The 18,793-nt window shown below is 39.8% G+C and overlaps 1 protein-coding gene across 1 annotated transcript in view; it reads left to right on the top strand.

The window, feature by feature from the left end:
• Nucleotides 1-18,793, top strand: part of LOC124620111 (WD repeat-containing protein on Y chromosome) — a 480,275-nt gene that overhangs the window by 331,353 nt on the left and 130,129 nt on the right. Inside the window, exon 15 of the mRNA XM_047146781.1 lies at nt 18,361-18,601. Coding sequence (XP_047002737.1) covers nt 18,361-18,601 — 241 coding nt within the window. The remainder of the gene's footprint in view (nt 1-18,360; nt 18,602-18,793) is intronic.

Here is an 18,793-nt window from a genome sequence, read left to right as displayed (position 1 = left end):
GCTGACACTGTCGGCGGTGGTGCACAAATGCTGCGCAGCTAGCGCAATTCGACGACCAACACCGCGGTTCCTGGTGTGTCCGCTGTGCCGTGCGTGTGATCATTGCTTGTACAGCCCTCTCGCAGTGTCCGGAGCAAGTATGGTGGGTCTGACACACCGGTGTCAATGTGTTCTTTTTTCCATTTCCAGGAGTGTATGTTACAGAACTCTACCCAGAGTGGTGGAAGCTATCTTTAAATGAGCAACCCAACCAAAATCCATTTTGACAGTTACTACCAGAGCATAGAGATGTGATGTAACATGCTGGGATCTTTTTATTTCCTCTCTTTCTTTTGCCATCATTCTCCTTAAATTAATTTTAGTTCAATTTTTGCCCAATCACCATTAACAAACATGAGTATAATTTACATTTCCATAAAAGAGAAAAGTTGGCCCTCTGTTTTAAGGAATATAGCACCAGATCTAATTTTGTGCTTAGTTTTGTGTATATAATCAATTTCCTAATTTATATGGATTATTCCTAGTTAATATCTTTTGATATATGGCGAAATCAGTAATCGTTTTGTGACTTAGATTCTATTGTTGTCTTACAAACAAATATAAATTCTGTAATAATTTTTAAACGTTTTGAAGAAGAATTACTAACATTCTTAAAGTATTTATTTGGCTCTATTCAGAAACATAATAGCAAAACCAAACCTTAAATAATTCCAAAATAATTACCAGGTTTGTCAAAAGCATTGTTTGCATAACTATATCTGTTTATTCCATTATTTCAACAAATAATTTGTCATAACCTTGGTGGTAGAAGAAACTGTTATAAATAAGGAAATATTTGATGTATTCAGTTAATTGAAGGGGTTATGTTTTAATTGTGATTTCTTTAAATCAAACATCAAACAGTGTATAATGCAGTACCTATTATTGTGAGGATATATAAGAGGCCTGATGTTTGGTCCTGAGACAGTAAGTCCATGGCCTATTTTCAGAGGGAAATTATGTACTGTTTCAAGTAACAAAAATGCGTCAACTTAACAGTGAAATAATTGTAACGCAAATAGGCCATGTGTTAGATCAAATAATCATGATGTCTGTTCAGATTACTTAAGAAATAGTGTCACATGTACTTTATTATTCTGCAAGATCTGTCAACTGTGTGGTTAAGTTTTTAGTACTCATAGATACTCAACAGCAAACTATTGTAGCAGTATGCTGATGCTTGCCTGCCATATAACTGTGTAATATTGTGGGGGTGGTGGGGGGGGGGGAGGGGGGGGGGGTTGTGAACAGTGAAAGTAAAGAACTGTGAAACACAACTGTGCAACCGTCAGCTACCTCATTTACAGTAGTCAGTATTAAATTTCCACACCCTATTTTTCACCCAGTATAAAAATGCAGTACATCAACACCGAGGATTATCAATAAAGAAATGAAGCAAGTGAACATCACAAAGAGTAATCACCTGTAAACCTAGTTCATTGTGAGAACCAAAATAACAGACTGACTGGTGTGCACTTCTACTGAAATAAGATTGTGTATCTCAACAATGCACATGTGCTGGCAGCAGTTGCAGCATGTCCATGAGAGTGCAGCGAGTGCAGCCATGGAGCCCTGCCACCAGAGTGTGGTTTTCAGACAGGGTGGCCATGTAAGTTGCCAGAAAACTACAGAAGGCATTAGGTGCTGTGTTGGACATCAATTCTTTGCGGATCTGTGTCTTGAAAGTGTGAACAAAGCATTCTGCCAAACTGTTGGATGCTGTGTAAAAGAGTGCAGAATAAAGGTATTGAATCCCATCATGGGCACAAAACTGTTCAAAGTTATGGGAGATGAATACTGACCAAGTATCTGAGACCATATTATATGAAATGCCTTCAAGGACAAAGATTTTTTTATTAAGCTGCAATAGTAGTAGCTGCTACAGCAACAACCGCTACCTGGACTTTGCAACTCAAGAGGTGGGCAGGGAAGCTGCCTATGAAATCCTGCCATAGGGTGCCAGAATACTGTTGGTGCAGCTTCCTGCAATGCAGCAGATGGTGGGTTGAATTTACACATGCTGTGGAACAATCCTGTGCTTCCACAGTCACAAACATGGCCAGATGTGGGCTTCTACCACAACATAGATGGACAGAGCATCTATAAGACTCGCCAATGAGCCCTTAGCAGAACTTTTACTTTTGCTATGACTGGTTCCAGGACATCTGATTCTCTGATAACATGAGTGTCTCCATATCAGCTGTTGGTTCAGTATAGGACAAAGCAACTTCAGTGTTACCTAGCAGCATCATCAGCTAGCCCCTGACAGACAAGCTGTTGCTAGATGTGATGTGTCATGTCTCATGCCCATGCCAGTGAGTGAAGGCCTCCTCTAGGGTGTTTTCGTCTGGTACTCTGGGCAACTTCAAAGATCCTGAGTTCAGTGTAGGACATTTGTGAACCTGACCTACTATTCCTAGCCACCCCATTGCAAGCCTATCAGTCACCCGGGATGCCTTTCTTACATCAGCATGGCTGCCATGATTATCAAAGCTTTGCTGATGCACACATGTGCACTGTATTGGGGCCAAGCAAGCTGCTAGAATTTATGATGAGGTACCAATGGCTGCCTGTATGACCAAAAACATCATTGGGACACTGGCAAGAACCTCTGTGTGGATTTCTTGCAGAATGAAGCCCAGATTCTGTGTTCAGTATGCATTGGTAGAATGCAGCTCTTAGTTGCACACTTGGCACAAATGGAAATACACAAAACTTTAATAAATACATCTGTTGTAGATTATTGGACTTTTCATTCATCTTTATACCTTAAAAGTTTTAACACCTGTATGTAAACACCTGTGTTACACTGTATTAATGGACAATCAATTATGTACAATACATAAGAGTTGACAGAAAGCAATGGTACTAATAGGGTCCTACTGTAAGAGACCAAACAAAAAGCACTAGTGGTGGCTGTATGAAAAAGTATGAGCAGAGTTTCATAAACAATTAACTGGAGCATAAGAACAGCAACAGCATTGAGGAGATAGACACAGTGATATGAGTTCAGAATAAAAGGGGGACTTTTTTCTGTGGAAGTCAAGTGTTACCATTTGGGCAAGCAGGAAACATGCAGTGGGAGTGCTGTCAGCTGCAGTGTAGGAAATGTGGCTGAAAAAGGGCATCAGGAGATGAGACTGTAGACAGAATAAGGGTAATGATAGAAAGACACAGGATGGGAATGGTAAACCATGATTTGGGAATGATAGAAAGTCAAAGAATGGGAATGGTAACTCTTCATTAAACACCAATTGGAGCTCCAGGACTGCTTACTGTCCCTCCCAGCACATATTAGCACAACTAAAACGTGTGCAGTGGCAGAACTTTGCTTCATTGGTTTTGTGGATGCAAGAGCACAGTTTTTATTGGACACAGATTTGCACTTGCCTGTGACAAGTTTGAACCTCATGTGTTAAAAGAGGTTGGGCTCACCATGATACAGGTTGTGTGGAATGGGTGTAAGTGTTGTGCATTCACTACCATCAGCAATATTAAGTTTTTGGGTAAGGGAAAACCATTTTTGTAGATGTATGGGTTGTGATCCAGTTGTGCAGTTGTACAATTTGCCATAGAAGTCAGAGGTCACTAACATCAGCAGGGGCCACAATTCTTGGATGCCCACAGAGCCTCTCCACAGTGCACTGTACTGGCCATTCAATGGCTTATAGAGTGGGGCCTGATAAACCTCAATCTGTTATATGTTGACATTCAGCATATGTTTATCAGACTAGCAGTGCAGCCACTTTTTGGCAAGTATTTTCTTGTACAAGTATTCTGCACACAATAAAGTGTTGTGTCTGCTATTATCTGTGTTTTCTTGTGGCTAAAACACATTGGTGATGAGGATGGGTTATTTTTTCACATTTTGTTGTGCAGTTGCTTTTCATATCTTGCTGTGACATGGAGTCTCTGCTTCAAACATTGGTGCAACATCAGACAGAAATTCATACCATTATGTGACAAGCTGTGGTAGCATTGTTTTCTCTCCCTTTGTCTCCAACTATGTTTCTCCCTCCATTTGATGGGGTGGCAGAACATTGGGAAGCATACGAACACATTTCCACACCTTCCAGGGTATAGATGTGGAAGTATTTCATCTACTGTTTTTTTTCATCAATTTTTCCCTCCATATATCAGTTGTTGCAGCTGCCCTCCCCTCCTTCCACACAGGGACCTTCCTTGTTGTTGTTTGTCAATTTATGCTCATTATTGTCTTCTTATTATCATGGCCTCTTGCACATCATGCCCACTAGACTTGAATTTTACCAATACATGTCCAGAACATAACATATTAAATATAATTTCTCATACATAGCATATCATACATATATTACAAAGAATATGTGCATATTTATATTCCATGTGCTGCCCAGAATTCCGCTGCACAGACTGCCTTATCATTGGCGATAATCAGATCGTCGATGGACACAGGTTCTGACAGTTTCCTGCAGTTGAGTACCGGTAGATGCTGATGATCTTGGGGTTCACCACACTCACATAATTCGTCCCCTGATATGTATCCCCAATTCTTCATGTTCTCCTACCACCGAGATACTCCAGTTCTCAGTCCATTGAGCACCTTCCGTGTCATGTATGGGAGATGATGACCTGTAGCAAGTTCTTCCTTGGGGTTGTCCCAATATGTCTCTGATGATGAGCTATGCCAGAGTTGTATTCTATGGTCTGCAGATGATGTTTGAATTGGTTGCGTTGTCCAGAGAAAACCTTTTCTCCATTTGAGTCTTGGTGTTTGATGTTCACATCCAAACAGGGTGAATCTCTGATCCACCTCCTGCTTCTTTCTTTCCACTTCAGCTGCTGTTCTCCTTTGGATGCCAAGAAGCAACCCCATCAGTCTTATCATGTCTGGACTGTGACACTCCATGGACTTCATCAAAGTGCCATTCTGTCATGGCCAAGTCAAGAGAGTAATATGTAGATATCATAGTCCATAAGGTACCATCCACTTCACACTGGACAGTGTGGCAACAGTCCCTACAATCAGAAAATCCCTTCCTCAAAGAGGTTTTGTCCTGTTGTGACATCCCAGTGGTACAGGGCAGCCCAGCTGTGTCCACTGCATCCAAGGAGGATAACATTGTGGCTGTGTAAGCTGTCTGATTTGGCAGCTCCTACACAGCATGTTACCAGCATCCTAGTTGTCATTTGCTGTTGCTGTTGTGTGTGTTTTCTTACTCTCAACATGATAGATCAGTGCATCCCTGCAATGAACCACCTGTTGTAAGAGTGAAATAAAAGGCTACATTGTGGTAGTCTGCAACTCAACTGCACAGATTGCACATCAGAAAACATGGATATGGAGATCCATGAAGTGTCATCATCAGGGATGGTTCCTGATCAGAATTCCAACAAGTTTTTTTAATCAAGATTTCTCTCATGACAGCTGTGCCTGCAGGTAGAAACCAGCACAGCAATTTCCCTGCTTAACACCCAAACATATTCAGACCTTGTCTCTCCACCACTGCTGCTTGTATTCTTAGGGGAATGTGGTGAGCAGCAAATCACTTTACTTGCCCAATTCATGGCTGATCTTGCCTATAAATCAGTGAACTGGCTTATTACCATTATTATCATCCATGATGCTAGTCAGAAAACCATTCAGGTTTGATATCTTTCAGGCCTTTGAATTTTTTGTCATGGACAACCAAACAGTTGGTATGAGCAAAAGTCACCTGTCAGTCAATGCAATCTCTGTGCTCAGAATTTCAGGGTATCTGTATGGAAGGATTAGGGTGCACCACAGAGTATCAAGCACACATAACCTTGAAGCAGTTGGCTAGGCCTAAAGTTTTTTACACTAGGCAGATTCCTATAGCCCTATCCTTGCAAGTCAAGCCAGACCTGGACTGGCTCACATCTCTCAGTGTCACGTTTCCATTTCCTCTTGTTATGGACCAGACCTCTTGTCATTGTGATGAAACCCTCTGATAAACTGTAACTTTGTGGCAATTTTTAGGTCACTGTGGATTCAGGGTCTGTGGTCAATATATACTCATTGGCACATACAGATTAGCTGTCCACATGCCTAGTATGGGGCCAGTTCTTTCCCAAGCTTGATCTTTCCATGTGTGTCATAGTTCTTAATACAAGAGGTTAATGTCTGAGATGGAAATCGCCACTGAAATTTTTGAGCTGTATCTGGAAGAGGTTGCACAATCTATTCTCCACTGTTAGAACTACCTGGATGAAGCTGTCATTACTGTACATACTATAAGTGACCACCTGCACAATCCCCAGGCCCTTTTTCAAAAACTCCAGGCCCTGGGTATGCATTATGCTCACTCTGCGGAAGTCCAGACCCCCCCCCCCTCCCATAGTTGCAAGAACTGCGGGATTGCATGGGTAAAATTACCTAGAACCTCTGGTTAATTCCAGGGGTGCCAACCACTGCATGCCCTCTCTATCTCTTTCTCCACAAAGGTGCTTCTTCTGTCTCTGGCATGCAACCAGCCATTCACCATGTAGAAGAAATGCCTCAGACCAGAACCATGTCTAGGTGCTTTTGATCCCAGAAAACGACTGACTATGGTTAAGGATGCCTTGCAGTGTGGTGTGGGAGCACTCCTCACCATCAGAATACAGATGGCTCAGAGCAGCCACTGGCGTTTGCAAGACTCTGTGTCCAGCAAGGGTCCAGTACTCTAAAGTCTAGGAAACTCTGGCCATTGTGTATGCAGTTACCAAATTTTAAATTTTATTGTATGACAACAAATTCCATTTCATTAAAGACCACAAGTCATTACTTTCATTATTTAGTCCATCTGCCCAGGTCCATGATAAGGTGGCCCACAGGATGCTGTATGTGCCCATGTTCCTCTCCAAATACCACTATAATATCCATTTTCACCATGCCAACAAAGACACCTTACCCCGGCTGCCCATCAGCCTAGGCTCAAATTCGACTGAGAGGAGCTCCTGTGTTTTCACTTGGATATTGCCTCTTACCAAGTGGTAGATAGGTTTCCAATCACTAGCACCCAAGTTTCCAAGGCCACAGTGCCTGACCCCATCCTCAAGCAGGTCATCTGCCCAGTCCGCCATCAAGTAGTGTGTAAGCTTAGGGACTGATGACCTCAACAGTTTGGTCCCATAAAACCTTACCACAAATTTCCAATTTTCCCAGTGCAGCAGGGTCGTTCATCTCATCTTCTGGGCCATTCTATCTATTCAATTTGTAATTACTCTCATTTGTAGATGGGGTCCTTCTTATCTCCATCAACAATGCATCTCTCAGCTTGGTTATTCCAAGGAGTTTGTGGCTGGAAGTCTTACAGCTGTTACATGATGGTTACTGGAATATTTCCCACACAAAGCCTTGACGTTGACCAGAGGCTGGAGCATTTGGTTGCTGCATGCCCCCTTAATGCTAGTCAACATGTGGGTCACAAGGCTTTGTTCTTCCCATGGCCTCCATGGATTTTGTGGGTCCATTTCTGAATGTGTTTTGACTGATTGTCACTAACACATTTGCATTCACTATACATGGTCCACTGCTCCTCAGCCACTACTGAAACCACTATTTAGGCTCCCTCAAAAATGTTTTCTGTGTAAGATCTCCCAGTTATTTTTGTTTCTGACAATGGACCTCAGTTCCTGTCCCAGGCACTTCATAATTTCTGTATGTAGTCAGGTATTCAGCATATTTGCTCCTCTCCCTTTCACCCTCATGGTAACAGGAAGACTGAGTAAATGGTTCACACCTTTAAGACCCAGATGAAAAAAATATCTGCAGGACTTTCCCACCAAGGAGACATTACAATTTTTTCTGATGGCCTACAGGACAACTCCTCATGGTTCCCGCAGCCCTTCCCAGCTTCTCCATTGGTGTCAATATGAATGCTGTTACACCACCTCCCAGGATCTCACCCACCATTGTGTTACACTGTACTGAGTATCCCACTGTGGATGCCAGTCTGGGTGTGTGGTTTTGGTTGGCACCCCTGCTGATGACCATCAGTCATCATGCATCAGAATGGCCACCATGTCCACATTCTCAAGACTGGAGACTGGGTGGTTTGGCAACATCAAAATCAGCTCCAAGTCTAGGTGAGCACTTACTGCCCCATTTCAGCCACCCCACAACCTCTACTGGTACCGCAGTCGCTGGGAGTTGCCTATCTGTCTGGGAGTTGCTCTTGTCCCTCGCCTCTGGGGCCTCCATGGACATGAATGCTGTCTCCACACCTGAACCACCCACACATTGCCTGGGGAATCAGTGATGCTCTGTCCCCATGAGGAAGGTGCATAGTGATCCACACCTGTGATCTGGGCATGTAGTTGAATGGTGCACTTAGGAGTCAGAAGATGCTACCACCAGCATAGGCTGCCACTCTTGGATGTGTGCACAGTCTCTCCACAGTGCACTTTACCTGTCAGCTGGTGGCTTGTAGAATCAGGCTCAGCCAGCCTTGCTCTCAGCCGTATGTTGACACTACTTATGTTTATCAGACTAGTAGTGTGGCCAGTCCATGTCAGGTGTTTTCTTGTACAAGTGTTCTAGACAGAACAAAGTGTTGTGTCTGTTATTATCTGTATGTTCTTGTAGTCACAACAATGTGGAAGTTTCACCACATCTAGTGAATAGTCACTGCACAATCATAAGGTTAGATTTCTTACATGAACATTGCGCTAAAATTGGCCTTGGCCAGCATATTATTGAATGTAATGGGATGTAGCTCCATAGGAAAATACTGCTGTCAAGGTACACTGTCACAAAGTTCATCCCTGCCATGAGGGTGACCAATTAGACTGTGTGCAAGGCCACTAAGCATTAATTCGCATGATAAAGTATCACAAGATACAAGAAAAGTACAATGGATGAGTGCAAGAGTCGATTTACTGGTAAACATAGTGTACGTGGTTCAACCACTGGAGCATAACAAGGAGTTGTGTTAGGCATGGTGTTTCTTACACAGGAATATGGTAATCATACAAGATTTGGACAATGGGCAATTAGTGTCCATCAGAACAGATAATTCTGAGACTGAAATATCTGAAGGGTTAGTTATCAGCAAATTGGAATCTTAGAGTACGATTATCTGGACATTATAAGCTGCATTATGAAAAAAGGTAAAACCCTTGAAAGGAACATGAAAGTTAATAATGGAATAATAGTTAATAGATTTTGGAGCTCTGTTTAATCCTCATGGAGCTGTCCCAGTAACCCCAATGACACAGTATAGCATCCGCACTAGGAATGAACCTCCAGTGTATTGTAAACCAGACAGAATACCATGTCACCTGCAAACAGTGATGGAAGAGTTCATTAACCAACAGTTAATGGACAGTATCATTCAGGAAAGTGCCAGTTCTTATGGAGCACCATTAGTGATCATTTCCAAAGGGAGTGTGGATGGCACAAAAACACTTCACTTTTGTTGTAATTACAGATATCTTAACAGCTGTATGATTGCAGATGCTTCTCCAATCCTAAATATAATGGATACTTTGGATAATTTATGGCAGTGTCAGTATTCTTTCATCATGGATTTGTAGAGTGGCTATTATCATCTAGAAGTAGAGCCACAGGATCTCCCAAAATGGATTTATGGTTCCTTCGAGGCACCACCAATACTGATGCATGGCATCTCAATTACAGAGTGCACCGGCCACATTTCAGCAATTCTTAGATGTAGTTTTGTGAGGTTTAAAGCCAAGCTGATGTATTTTACATTTAGATGACATGATTAGCTTTGTGAAGAGCATGGAACAACTTGTGCTGCAACTAATGGAAGTGTTTTGCCTTTAGGAAGGATATGGAAGAACATGTAATATGACTGACATAGATGTTTAAGCAATTGTGTGCACCACACCTCAGACTCAGCACAGACAAATACCACTTCACACTACAGAGAGTATATTTAAGACGTATAATTAGCCAGGAGAGAGTCTGGATGGACTCTAAAATATTAAAAGCCATACACGTTTTCTGGACACCATGTACAGAGGAGTTACAGTCTTTCTTCCACCAAGAAAATTACTATAGAAAATTTGTTCTTAAATTTTCAGAGAAAGCACAAACTCTCAATCACCTATTGAAAAAAAAGGAGTGAAGTTTCATAGATCACTGAAATGTAAAGATGTCTTCATTAAATTGAAAGAATTGTTGATTAATGGTTTTGTGTTGATTCTTCGAAATTATGATAAGGAATTTATATTGTCATCTGACACAAGTAATCATGCATTTGGCTGTGTGTTAAGAACTGGATGGAGTGGAGCATCCAGTTGTGTATGTCTCACAGCTGTTGAATAAAGATGAAAGAAATTACTCTACAACACACAAGGAAATGTGTGCATAATATAATGGCATAATGTACTTGTGATAGTATTTATATGGTAGGAAATTTAAAGTAATAAAAACTGTGTAGCACTGAAATGGCTGTTATGTTTGAAAGACCCATCAAACAGGTTAACACTTTAAGCCTCAGTCAAAAAGTTTATGTGTTGTGAAGAATGGGCCACATTGTGTGTAGTGGCAGCAAGCACTAGCAGCTGACAAAGACTGTAAGCTATCCTTAACACAGCCACAATTTTTTGTATGCAACAGAGTGTTATGTAAGCAAGCAGAACTCAGACCTCAGATGTGATTCCAGCTGTACTGTGGAAAGAAGTATTAAGACAGGCACATGTTCATGTGTTAGTGCACTGTTTTGGTCAAAGAACCATGGGACAACATGTAGCCGTACAGTACTGGTGGTGAACACATAAGTAGGAACAGTATGTGAAGAACTGTGTACCTTGCACACAGTGAGCTAAATTGAGCCAACACCATATTCTGCTACAAAGATCACCATAGGCTAGTAAACTATTTGATGTCAGCCAGTAGAAGGCCTCCGGCTGTAGAGTAACAGTTCAGCTCCCAGAAACATCAGGACTAGGTGCATCTCAAAGACCCATGGCTAGTGGAGGCAGTGTCTAGTTGTAGTTGAGGACTGATGACCCACCAATGGAGTACTTTCAGTGTAGGCTGTGATGAATGACTAGTACTGCACAGCTTTTATGGGCAGTATTTCTAACCACTCAGCCTGATTCAGTTGTGAGGGTATGTCACTTCTGGTGATGAAGACTACAGTAGCGGTGCAGTGCTTAGCCCCAGAATTGTGTAACCCAGATCACTACTGAGATGGCATGGCCCTTGGCTCATGGTGCGTTGACAATGTTGTGGCCCTGGTAGTAGGTGAAATTACTCAATGTGCTAACTGTGCTTCCTTCAGTGCCACAGCATAGGCTTTTGTTATGTCAACTCAAAACCTTTCCAGCTTCTGGCAGGGAAGTGCAGTAGGCAGCCTTCTGCCTTGCCTGATCACAGGTTGTGGGTGCTAATTTGGAAAGACAGTGGCATGACATTCCATATTGCTCTCTTGAGTTATCTTCTGGCACAGTGAACCTAAAGTGAATAATGTATTTTCTTCAGAAGAAGTGAACAAAAGAATATTACATAAAGGACATAACCATACTCCCCGCAGAGGGCTTTTTAAGGATTGTGGAGTCCTTATGCTTACTTCCTAAAACATTTGCAACTTAATGGATATTGTTGCTCAACATAAAAATCAGTTTCATCTCAACTGTGATTTATACAATCAAAGCAAGACACACAAATACTTTTCATGTCAACTGTTGCCTCCTTGTCTAGGGTACAGAAAAGAATTTAGTACTCTCTTGGGAAGATATTTAACAAGCCCCCATCTAACATTAAGCAATAAATTGAGGATCCTTGTCAATTAAAAAGAAAATTAAAAATCTTCATGCAAATTATCTGCTGGCTCGTGTGGCCGAGCGGTTCTAGGCACTTCAGCCTCGAACTGCGCAACCGCTACGGTCACAGGTTCGAATCCTGCCTTGGGCATGAATGTGTATGATGTCCTTAGGTTAGTTAGCTTTAAGTAGTTCTAAGTTCTAGGGAACTGATGACCTCAGATGTTAAGTCCTATAGTGCTCAGAGCCATTTGAACCATTTGGACAAATTGTCTAACTATCTGAATTCAGGGACTGGAAAGTGATGGAATATAGTACAGTAGACACCAGATACACTGTGATCTAATATACCACAGATTTGGATATAACTTGCTATGAATGATTTTTACACTCTCAGTATATTTTATAATTTTGAGAAAAACCTTATTACAGTCTGTATGTAGCCGTTCTGCAGTATAATTTACTGCTGCAACCTCAAAGCTCTGTAAACAATAACCAAAACAGCTGGACATAATTAAACTCAACCTTTGGTTTTTCTTATCAACACATAAGAATTGCTGCTGGACAGAAGCTTTGGATACACATCTCATTAACATCGTGAAGCAGTCAACAAAGTGACTGCTCAACAGTGATTGGCAATAATCAAAATGAGCACAACTATTATGTGCATCATAAATTATCAAGTTCATTGTCCAGGTTTTTGTGTGCTTTTTACAGTGCATATTCTGTGTGTGATGAACTAAAAATTTTTGACTGTGTGAAGGTTTGTGAAACTAAAGGAAGTGTATCACGTGAGCGTGGTGTACCTAAAAATCAATCGGGGATGTGTGAAAGAAGAGAATAAACTTAAAAGTTTTGCAAATTGAGTTGAAGGTCTTGTGGAATTGTACCAAACAAGGAAAAGACAATTAACTCAACAACTGCCTTTATAGGGGGCTTTTAATAAAGAGAACTGAAGATGTATCACTTTCTAGGCCAATTATTAAAGCCCAACATGAAAACTTTCACTTTGATTTACATAGCAAGAATCACAGTATAGCTTCCAATGGACGGCTTTCAAAATGGAAATATCACTACAGAATTTGCCAAACGACGATTGAAGGGGAAGCGAGGTCTTCCAACAGTGAATCTGTTTCTACAAAAAATAATGGTAGCTGAAAATTTAACAGGTTATTGAGTGTATAATTGTGATGAAATGGCACTTTCTTCCAACTAGAATTCTTGATACAAAAAAATCATGAAATAAGATGGGTTTGAAAATGAATAAAGACAGAATAATTCTCCTCTTTGCCACAAGTAAACTGGGCAGGTATAAGCTGATACCTCCTTGTATAGGTGGAAGTAAAAGCCTGAGATGTTTCCAACACATAAACATGTCATCATTACAATTCACTTACAGGCTTTCAAAGAGTGCTTGGATGACATGTGACATTTTCACCAACTGGTTCGAAGAAGAGTTTTCTCTGTCAGTGAGACAGGACCTACAGCCACTTAAGCTAAGAGAAGAAGCTCTACCAACCCTTGATCACTGTCCAGCTCATCCACCTGCTGATGTGTTGCAATCAGAAGATGGAACCTTTGTTTTTGTCAAAAAACACCAACAGCATTAATTCATCTGCTCGATCAAGGCATCATACAAGCATTTAAGGCTCATTATTACCATGAATTGCTCATTTCTAATGTTCTTTAAATTTAAATACAATATGGTACAATATGCATAAAATTGGATTACATGTTCCTCCTAACTCTCCATGCAAAGTTTATCAAAGCAGAACTCACTCTTGATATATTGTGCACATGCTACAATGCGGGAGTGAGGCAGGTCCAGCAACAACCATGTTATGTTGGGCTTCTCCTGTACATTTATATCAACAGTATTGACAGTGCCAAGAGTGCTCTCAGCAGTGAGTGTATATACATGTACAATAGTCAGTCAGCTCCTTGCCATCCATGTGTTCACTGTGTAAAAAGAGATGTACTTTGTATTTAACCTTTCATTAATAAATGTTCATCACGTGTTAGCAGAGTGTGGTTGTTAAGTAAAAAGACTGTTATTCAGAAAAGTGGGGATTGATTGTAAACTAAAAGGAAGGCTCTTACTCACAAATGGTGCTTTGTAAAAATGGACGTGGCTGATATTAAGATACCAGCATTTGATAGAGAAGATTACAGGAACTGGAAATTTTGAATGGAAATGTGTCTGAAAATAATGAAATTACAAAAAGTGGCTTCAAAAGTGAAAACTAGCATGAACAATGAGGATACACAGGAAGAAGTAAATGTGACCTGAATGAACTACGTATGTCAAGAGGCAACAGGAATTTGGGAGTGATAACAATATTTGAGATGAGGGAAAAGTTCAACACAATATAGTCCAAGGTATCAAGACCACTGTAAGTTGTGTGCAGAAACACATTGGACAAACTGGGGTTAAAAGACTATAGCGACATGACAACACTTTTCAGTATTTTTGAGGAAAAAAAAGAAAAGAAGTTAAAATTAGCAAGTGTGAGAGTGACGGAAAAGGAGAGAATAAACTACATGTTGAGAACCTTGCCAGAATCTTTGAGCTGTACTGAGGACTTGATCAATGTTTTGCAAGAAGAAGATTAGAGAGTCAAATATGTTAAAAGTAAAATTCAATTGATGTATTTAACAGACAAGAATGGAAGTGAAGGTGCAAACACCAATGCATTTCAGGCTGAATAAAATACCAGTATAAGGTATCAGGAGCAGTTTGTGATGGAAGTGACAAACCAGGATATTTCAAGAGGAACTGTTGCCAGTCAGGAACAAGCAGAAATTCATTGACACAGACATATTCAAGGAGGTAGTCATGGCAGTTAGCAACAAGGGCCAAGTGAGCAGTAGAGCAGGGATAACAAAATCTGGTCTGTGATTGGTGTACATAATAAGGTTCAAGAGATGGTAATCATTCAGGACACAGAGGATATCAGCAAAATGAAAACAGCTTCAGCAATTTGGTTATGAAGGTATAGGCCTAACCTACATTAGCATGTAGTAAGTTTGAGTCAGGTAACAGTGTACAGATTAATGGGTTATTTTAGACCGTGATTGCATAGATCATGTCAATGATAATGAAAAATATTTTTATGACTGCATATCTTTAAAAGACCCCGTGAATCTAAAAATTGCAGAGAGTTAAGTTTTGCAGACTACAAAAATAGGACACACATGGTAAGTTATTTTATAAGTTTATAACTTTGTGAAGACATGTTTCAATTGAAATTAAAAATGGAATAATGTATTTTACATACAGGAAATTTGATTAGGTATGTTAAATTAATATAAAAGCATAAAATTGTGGCTGTAATGCAATATCCAAAAGAGAAAATGGCATCATACATTATGACAAGTAAATTTTATAAGGGGCATTCAAATGGAAATGAGCTGGGATCTGGAATGTGCAAATCAGTGACAAGAGAGTAATATTGTGGTGTGTGTAATGAGGTGTGCTTCCAACGAGAGCGTGGAAGTTCACACCCTGTCACTAGAGGGCACGCGTGCACATCACGTGACTATACAGAGCTAGCAGCAGCATGTATCAATCATCCAATGCTGCCAGTCTCATTGCAAACAGTGACATGGAGGCATCAACAGAAAAGCAAACAGGTGTTATTTGTTTTCTGACAGCGAAGGAGTAGGAGGAACGGACATTCATCGACGAATGTCACAAGTGTACAGTGAACACTGCATGTCCCTTGCAAGAGTCTATGCTCTGGAGGAGAATGCATTCCTGGCACAAGTGGTGGCTGGAGATGAGTCATGGTGTCATCACTTCAAACCAGAATCAAAATAACAGTGTCCGGTGGAAGCATCCAGGGTCACCACCACCAAAAAAAGCCTAGGCCATCCACACGAGTGCAAGAAATGTGCTGATGTTCTTCTTTGACCAAGATTGCCCCCTTTTGATTCACTTCCTGCAGCACAGGAGAACAGTGAATGCCCAGCATTACTCAAAAACTTGACCATCCTTTGCCAAGCGATCAAATCAAAATGACCAGGCAATCTCACCTGTGGGGTCATTCGGCTCCACGACAATACAAAGCCTCATATGGGCAACACAGTCATGACCCTCCTGAAGAAATTCAAATGGGAGGTTCTTGGCCACCCTCCATACAGCCTATACCTCTCTCCCTGTGATTATGCCATTTTTGGTCCCCTTAAAAAGGCTCTGAGGGACAAACGATTCACCTCGGTCGACAATGTCCAGCTATATGTGTGGAACTGGTTAACATCGCAGCCCTGGGAATTTTATGGGACAGCCTTGTGTCACAGTGGGACAAGTGTCTCAACAGCCAGGATCAATACTTCTAACATACAGGTACTGGTTTCTGTAATCATGTTTCTGGCTCGTTTCTTTTTGAATACCCCTTGTAATAATGTGACTGCACTGCAGTTACAGAGGAATTAGCTACAAGTTTAGAATAAGTATTTATGAAATGTAAAGTGTACAATTTACCATTTTAAAAGAACTGAAGCAAAAGAAATGAAACATTAGAGACTATTCACACTGATATGAATGGGTCTCACTCAACTTATGGTTTATGAGGGAAAGATATTATGTTACTTTGATGGATAAGTGTAGTAAAGCTGGTAGAGTCTACACTATCAAATCTAAAAGGCATGTTTATGATTGTTTTGTGGAATATTTATTGAAACTGTGAATGTAACTGGTAAAACTATTAAGAAATTGAGATGTGGCAATGGAAAGGAATATTTAAATTCAGATACTTATCACTATATAAGATAGAAATGAATCATTTTAAATGCATGCCTTCACTATGTACATAAATTAAATGGTACAACTGAAAGATGCATCAGGTCAGTTATTGATACATCAAGATGCCTGGTAGCTGAAGCAAAAGTAAATAGATTTTGGCCTTAACTAGTTTGTGCAGTTGCATGCCTTACTACAGAAATTTAGCTAATACTATTGAAAGAATAACTCCTTATGATGTATTGTTTGAAAAGAAACTTAATGGCAAACATTTAAAGTATTATGGAAATTACAGAACAGAGCATGTTAACCAAAAATTTACTTGTTTAGCAGTCTTTTTGCCAAACCTACCTGTCACCTCGACATCTCCACTACCGGTACATGGTGAGTAGTGATCTATCCTTTTCATAATACTGACATTTTTCCATCCTGAATTTTCCATTATTTGATTTTATCTAAAGGTATCTGATTCACGGTGTGAACACTTTAGTGTTCTGAGTGCAAAAGCATAGATAATGAATATGTAAATGAGCACATGAAAGAAAAGGTTATCAGGGAGTTCAGGCAATTGGAAACAAGAACAAGAATGTGAGTTGAGAAGGTCAGCTAGAGAACATAGTGTCTGATACGTTTGATCATTATGTCAGGAGTAATTTTATTTATGCTAACCTATTTATTTCTGATATTCCAGAAAATATTGAATGGGTGATGAATAGTTATGAGTCAAAAGTTTGGGAGCAAGCAATGGATAAGAAAATTGAATACTGAAGATCAAGATAGTCAGCATCAAGATACTTTAACCCATCCATCCTTATAATTTTAATACTATTTGTTGAATTTTTTATACATAATGTGTTATGTTTTGGCATTTTCAATAATACATATTTTCATATTTTACAACATTTTATGTGACTTGCTGACAAATCTGGCACTGCCTGTGTATTCATTTGGCCAATTTTCAATTAGAAACAAAAACTCTCTGAGTTTGTAGTGTACTAATACTAAACAAAATTCATTTCCTTATATCTTTGGAGACAGCTCTTTTTGAAAACAGCTTTGAAATTATGAAATAATCAAAAAAATATTCGTAATGTACAAATGTATAAGTACAGTTTCCAAATTAAGAAACACAGACCGTAGAATTTAACTTCTTAGTAATGTTTATGTTATGGAATGTTTGTGACATCATGTCTCTTGAACTACGTGTTTTACAATAATATGCGTGTGTTGGTACTTTCAGTGACATATGTTTATTGTGTCTGTAAAATAATTGTGAATGGAATTAGGAATAAAGAAATTACAAATTTAAATGCCTTGCATAGTGGAGCAGTTTCTCATGCATCTTATTGTATATGACATGATATATTTTCTGAACTATGACAGGCAGTTAGTTCTTATCTCAGAAGGAATTGTTGCCTGATGGTAAGGTATATATGTACTATGTTGGTTGACATCAGTTCAGTGGTTTAGGAGGAGATGTCAGACATACACACATTTGTGCTCCAAATTTTATATGTATGTCTTTAGTCTTGCACCATAATAAAAGAAAAACAATTTTGTTGGGAAAATGCTAAAAACTATAAAATTCAAAAGTATTGCGTGTTATCAAAAGACTTTTAAAGAATATGATAAAAGACATTTGTGTAAGAATTTGACCTACATCTCTTTGCACTAATTAGTCAAATACATATGTGTTACTATTGTTCACTAATGAATTTCATGAATGAAAATTTTAAGTTGCATTTGTAATCATGCCTTTGTCCTTCCAGAAAAATAGGATTGATAACAGTAGTTTGTTACTGTTTGAATAAGAGATGTGATTTATATTACAATCCAAGTAACTGACTATTATCCTTTACCAGGTTCATCACTGGGCTACATAAAAGTTTGGTTGATGGAGAATTATGGCTTTCCACATGATGTGAATATATGCCTACCCAAACTCAGACTACAGTTTCCATTTCTCCTGAAGGATCGTATTGAGGGGCGTGCAAAACGCATACTGTATAATCAGCCACTGCCTCTCCTCCTGTCATCATACCGAGGACACCTGCGGGGCATCAACCATCTTGAATACCTTTCTGGATGTGAGCTTTTAATTAGGTATCACATTTTCTTAGTATGTTTAACAGTCATCATTAAACTGATGAAATAAAAGATTTTTTTTTTAATGAAATGGACCTGTAGAACAAAGAAGTTTGCTGTTACATGAACAAGCAGCACTGAACAGATTATTATGAATACAGTAGTCAGGTATTATGATTTAAAGTTAAAATATTTTGAGGCAGCCATTCC

Source organism: Schistocerca americana, chromosome 6 (assembly GCF_021461395.2).
Source record: "Schistocerca americana isolate TAMUIC-IGC-003095 chromosome 6, iqSchAmer2.1, whole genome shotgun sequence".
Taxonomy (NCBI): domain Eukaryota; kingdom Metazoa; phylum Arthropoda; class Insecta; order Orthoptera; family Acrididae; genus Schistocerca; species Schistocerca americana.
The sequence above is the reverse complement of the archived record's forward strand: the minus strand, read 5'-3'. Positions and strand labels throughout refer to the sequence as shown.